This window comes from Myotis myotis, unplaced genomic scaffold (assembly GCF_014108235.1).
Source record: "Myotis myotis isolate mMyoMyo1 unplaced genomic scaffold, mMyoMyo1.p scaffold_m19_p_9, whole genome shotgun sequence".
Classification (NCBI taxonomy): Eukaryota; Metazoa; Chordata; class Mammalia; order Chiroptera; family Vespertilionidae; genus Myotis; species Myotis myotis.
The window spans coordinates 5,064,600-5,070,599 of NW_023416401.1; the positions used below are offsets into that span (position 1 = coordinate 5,064,600).

Sequence of the window (6,000 nt, forward strand, 5' to 3'; positions counted from 1 at the left end):
CGGGAACACTAAATGATTTTAAATTATATACGTGACTCACATTATATCTCTGTTGGACAGTGCTGCTGCCCAGTGTGAGTGAGTAATTCTAAATATGCCAGGATGCCCTGGCCGGCTTGGCTCAGTGGATAGAGCGCCAGCCTGTGGACTGAAGGGTCCCAGGTTCGATTCCAGCCAAGGGCACATGCCTGGGTTGTGGGCTCCATCCCCAGTGTGGGGTGTGCAGGAGGCGGCCGATGGATGATTCTCTCTCATCATTGATGTTTCTACCTCTCTCCTTCTCCCTTCCTCTCTGAAATCAAATAAGAAGTATATTTAAAAAAATAAAAAAATATGCCAGGAGGTATGATGACCACCTGTCTGGAGTCACAGGGCCTGTGTAAATCTCTCCCACTTGTAAGACCGGGCACATCAGCTGCCTGCCTCCGTGTCCTCAAATGTGCAATGAAGACACCACTATCTGCCCCATGAAGCTCCTAAGGACGACAGGAGGAAAGCTTCGGAAAACAGGTATCGGGTACTGGCATTATTACTTATTCACCACGCAGGAGAGCGCGCACACGCCTCTCAAAGCCCTGAAGAATGTGGGGCACTTGGCTGTTCCTGTTGACTCGGTGCAGCCCGGAGGAGCTGGCCACGGGGCAGGCCCACGGGACCCGAGGGCTCCCAAAAGCTGTGCGGACCCTTCCCGCCCCTTCCGATACTAACTAAAGGGGAACCGACAGGCACTGCCCGCCCGGAGGGTGGCCTGCGGCAGGTTATGGCTCCGCTCCGCCCGCGCACAGGTCCCCACAACCACATCCCCATCATCGCTGCGTCCACGTGCACAGCCGCGCTGCATGAAGTCCTCGCTTCACACACACTTCCCTAGGTTCCGTTTGCGAAGTACAGATGAAGGCACTGGATAGTCATCCCTGGGGTTTTGTTACACCTATTTTTCCCCCTAATAAAGACTAAGCTGCAGCGGTTCTCAACCTGTGGGTCGCGACCCCTTTGGCGGTCGAATGACCCTTCCTTCCACAGGGGTCGCCTAAGACCAGCCTGCATATCAGATATTTACATGACGATTCATCACAGTAGCAACATGACAGTGATGAAATAGCAACGAAAATAACTTTATGGTTGGGTCACAACAGGAGGAACTGTATTAAAGGACCAGAAGGTTCAGAACCACTGCAGTCAAAAGCTATAAAAAATCAGGTACCTCCTCAATAAAAGACACATTTCTACTAATGATTTAATTTCGATCTGAAACACCAAATTTTAGGGCTTTCCCTTCCCTGTACATCTAGATGACTCCATCCAGACTCAATGAAACATTTCTTCTTCCTCCCTGGCCCATTAGGCAGAGGCTGTGTCAAGTTCTATTATTTCCATAACACTTTTTTTATTTTCTGGAGAAGTAAAATATGATAGAGGAATATAAGAAAAAGTTTAAGTTTTCGAAGAAAACAAAAAAGCAAAATAAGCAAGCAGGAGCTTAGAAAGAAAGAGAGGCGCCTCGCTGCTGTTCAAAGCCAGTCCCCCGCGTGCAGTCTGACAGCCGGGCCGGCTCCGCTCCGCTCCGGCCTCGCCTCCCTCCGACAGCTCCCCGCCCCCCGCGGCGGCTCCCGTTTCCGTGACAGGAACCACCGAACAGGCGGCAGGTGCGAGGCGGGAAGGAAGCGCCCGGAGGGACTGAGGGGAGGACGGCGCGGCCCCGACAGGCTCCCTCCCGGCCCCGCCGCCCAGCACGCGCCGCCCTCCGGGCTGTAAACATCGCCCTCGCCCCGCCCGCCCCCGGCCCCGCGCGCCGACGCTCCGGGGGCCGGGAGAGGACCACGTACCCTCGGAAGTGAGGCGGGTGAAGGGCTTCAGCAGCTCCGCGAAGCTCAGGTGGTTGAGGCGAGTGAGGCGCTCGGCGTCGTCGCTGCACAGCGCGGCGACACAGGGCACGAAGGAGTCCGGGATGAGCTCCTGCACCGACTGCACGCACTGGGCCATCGCTCACGGCCGCCGCCCGCCGGCCTAGCCCGGCCGGGCGGGGCCCCGCAGGGAAGCCTCGAGACCAACCCGAGGACCCGACTCCGCCGTCTCGGCGCCCGGGGCCCACGCCGCCGACCCCGCCCCGTCACCGTCGCTCCTCCGCGCTCGCCACGGCGGCTCACGTCCCACCCATGAGGCGGACACGCCGACGAGCCCCGGGGAGTCCTTCCGACCGCGAAACCTCGGTCACGGCCCGACCGGAACCGCCATGTTGAGGCCGAACCCTGACCCACCGGCAGAACTAGTCCCGACGGCCCCCGCGCCCGCCCCTCACGTGACGGCGTTGAAGGAGGCAGTGGGGGCGGGGAAAGAGCGGAGGAGAAGGAAGTGGGGAGCGGCGGAAGCCGATTGGACGCTAGCACCGGAAGTCGTGTGGCGCCTGGCACCCTCCCGCTGGGCGGGGTTGGGGCGGGGCTACAGGCGTGGTAGGCGGGGCTACGGGTGTGGTGGGCGGGGCCAGGCGAGGCGATAGGCGGTGTTAGACCCGCTTTACTCGCAGGGTCTCGGCGGAGCCCAGCGCGGTGTGGGGGCCCCGGGCGGGCCCTCGCGGAGGATCCACGCTGTCCCAGTGGCAAAGGCGCCGCCCGCCTTCCACGCCCCCCGGCCTCTGTGGGACCCCAAAGGCTCTCTGGGAAACTAGGTAAACGGTGTTCTGCTCGCTCGCCTAGCCCTGCCCGGCCCTTCCCACGCTCCCGGTGCAGCGGCGAGGGCACCTGCTCCCTGGAGGGGGTGCTGCCCCGCCCTCCCTCACTACCCCCTGCCCCCCACACTCTCACACCAGCCCGGGGCGTGGGGGTCCCCTGGAGCGGCCTGATCAGGCCACGCGTCGTTTGACCACAGCCCGCCTTTTGGAAACACAGTGACAAGAATGCGAACTGAACCCGAGAACAGCCCTGCGTGCCCTGCAGTTAACGGGGTGGAGGGGAACGCCCTGCGCCTGCGGTGCTGCGGGGGCTGTGAGGTCCTGGACCGGCTTCCATCCCTGGCTTCCATTTTTACAGATTGTTCCTCTGAATGGGTAGAAGGGAACGGGATGAATTTTACCATAGCGTTACTCAGTTGTCTGCATTGCTTCTGAATTATGGGCCAAAAGTATAAGGCAAGGGAAAATGCCATGTTCCATGGCGGTTTATGGTGCCTTGATATAAAGGAGGTTTCCCCAACATCAGTAACGCAAATTGTCGGATTGTTTGACCCCGTGAGGTTTGTGCGATGGTAGGAACGTAGGACAGGTGAGACGTATGACTTCCTTCTGTAAACTGAGGAATGGTAACGACATGGCAGCTTTAGCCGCAGATCAATTGTGAAAAGGTAATACCTGCACGTTGAGGATACGGAAATTAATTTTCTTAAAACTATCCGTGCCAGAGCACCTCTTGGAAATTTTTCTTGCATCCCCGGGGGTACATAGGTTCCCTTTTGAATACCTCTGATGCCATTCCCTTGCATTTTATAATGTAAGAATCTCATGCAATTGAATGTGATGAGTTAAAAGACATATTTTTAGAAACAGGGTTCCTAAAGGCAAGCATACTACTTTATCTGGTGCTCAATTCAAAAAGTAGAAAGGCGATTTATTTTTTACACTAAAGATAAAACAAGCTGTATTACATTTTTTTAAAATATATTTCTATTGATTTCAGAGAGGAAGGAAGAGGGAGAGAGAGATAGAAACATCAATGATGAGAGAGAATCATTGATTGGCTGTCTCCTGCACGCCCCCTACTGGGGATCGAACCCAAAACCCAGGCATGTGCCCTTGTCCGGAATCGAACCTGGGACCCTTCAGTCTGCAGGCCAAAGATCTATCCATTGAGCCAAACCAGCTAGGGCTGTATTACATTTTTAAAGAAGGATCTTTAAGGGCAATTTAGCTTAAATTTATTTTCTTGAGATATAATTCACCCCTTTATAGTATACAATCCAGCGGTTTTTAGTATAGTCAGAAAGTTGTACAACCATTACTCTTGTCTAATTCCGGAACATTTTCATCACCACCAAAGAAACCTGATACCCATTCCCAGTCACTCTCCACCTGTCTGTAGATTTACTTATTCTGTGCATGTCATATAAGTAGAATCATACAACATGTGTCTTTGTGTTTGAACCTTCATGTGTCCAAGGCTCCTCCATGTTGTGATAATATGAATCAGTACTTCATTCCTTTTTCGTGGCTGAGCTTAAGTGATCTTCTGCTTGGACTTTACCATCTCCCAGCACATTCACACGCAGGGTTTTCCGTGAGTGATTCACTGTAAAAATCCATTTCTTTCCCAGTTAATCCAAGGTGTCCATTTCCTCAGGTGCTGCTGAGGAACGTTAGAGCTGAGTCACTGACACATGGGGAAACATGGACTGATGGTGTAACAGCAAACTGTAGAAAGGGCATTCAACACTTTCCCTCGCATCCCATTGGCTCCAGTGAGCCTATTGGCCACACCTATCTCCAAAGGAGACCGGAAGACGTGGGTTCCGAGGGGCTCATGAAGAGGAGGAAAACGAATATGGGATAACAGCCCAGGGTCCCCAGCACACTGTATTAGGAGGGAGGTACCCTGCGGAAGGTATCTGCGTGGGGCCAAAGATACCACACTGCTCTCGTGTCTCTGACTCCTCCAGACACTGGCTCTTTTTGCATCCATGTCCTCTGGACCATTCTCTGTGTCCAGGACAAACTTGGTGCTATGACTGGCCAGGCCTTGGCAACGTGCACACCCTCAAGGCCGAGAGGACAGCTTCTATGACTAAAAGAAAGGAAGCTTGCTGGACTAAATAAGACAAGAAATTAAGGATCTGTCTTCCAAGTACTGAAGGTGAGGCTCAGCTTTCTTCTTCACCAAAATCAAAGAATCCTATAGAATGTCAATGGGCTTACATGCTGTGTTAGCAAATGTTCATGATTTGTTTTATTTGGTACATATAATAAGACTGTTGGCTGGTGTGGTCAGTTTTAAACAGCACAGACATTAAAACCAGAAGCATCTGGATTTAAAAGCAGTTCTACCACTTGTGAATAAAAATAATGTCATCATTACCGATAAACAGGTATCAAGCATGGTACATTATATACATTGTCTCCTACTTCTGTTTCTCACACAAACCCTCAAAAGGATGTGCCACCAGCTTTCAGATGTAGAAACGGAAGCACAAAGCCGTTGATTAACTTGCTGAGAGATAGTCAGCACGGGAGCCATAAACAGCCAGCTTGGTTTTTAACCCTGGAGACTTGATCAGTATGATAAATTGCTTTTCCATGTTTCCTTGCTTTGAAAGCACCTAGAGCAGCGGTTCTCAACCTGCGGATCGCGACCCCTTTGGCGGTCGAATGACCCTTTCACAGGGGACGCCTAAGACCATCCTGCATATCAGATATTTACATTACGATTCATAACAGTAGCAACATGACAGTTATGAAGTAGCAACGAAAATAATTTTATGGCTGGGTTACAACATGAGGAACTGTATTTAAAGGGCCAGATGGTTGAGAACCACTGACCTAGAGAAATTTTAGTTTGCAATAGTATTATATGTGACTTTTGACAACTTACTTATCTTTTCTGAGCCTCGCTTTCTTTATCGGTAAGCTTAGAAATTTGGGGTTTGAATATTTCTTGTGTCTGTTTCAACGTGAAGGTCTGAGAATATAACATTCTTTCCACTGTTATTAAGTTTCACTGTGTTAACAGTAGATGGTGCTATTGAGTACTGGCTTTAAAACCCAATAAAAACAATTCTAATTACTGAATACATTTCTTCAAAGGAGACACCTACTCAGAGAATGGGAAGTCAGGGGGTGCCCAGAAAAGTTGCACGTTAAAGTGTGTTAAGCTGGAAAATGTCTTGTTATGCTACTTTAAAACACTAAAAAAAAAAGGTTTAAGTATATAATCTGCATATTGGCCCATACTTTATTTTATTTACTGTACTGGATGTTTTAAGACAACTTATTAACATTAATATTCTGATTACAAAAGA

General features: G+C 51.1%; 1 protein-coding gene and 1 long non-coding RNA gene across 9 annotated transcripts in view; one reads left to right on the forward strand and one right to left on the reverse strand.

Moving 5' to 3' along the window:
- Window positions 1-2,256, reverse strand: part of TRAPPC8 (trafficking protein particle complex 8) — a 73,165-nt gene extending 70,909 nt beyond the window's left edge. For 3 of the 8 annotated variants that reach the window (XM_036323762.1, XM_036323752.1, XM_036323747.1), the window contains exon 1: window positions 1,827-2,255. In XM_036323762.1, the coding sequence (XP_036179655.1) occupies window positions 1,827-1,983 (157 nt within the window). In that variant the 5' untranslated portion in view covers window positions 1,984-2,255. Of the gene's footprint in view, window positions 1-1,826 lie in introns of all 8 variants that reach the window. The other 5 variants (XM_036323749.1, XM_036323748.1, XM_036323758.1 and 2 more) reach the window with 4 other exon arrangements.
- A 56-nt stretch (window positions 2,257-2,312) lies between these two features.
- LOC118663797 lies at window positions 2,313-5,713 on the forward strand. The gene is made up of 2 exons (XR_004970145.1): window positions 2,313-2,665; window positions 4,329-5,713. It is a non-coding gene; the product is annotated as an uncharacterized LOC118663797 (long non-coding RNA).
- The last annotated feature ends 287 nt before the right edge of the window (window positions 5,714-6,000 follow it).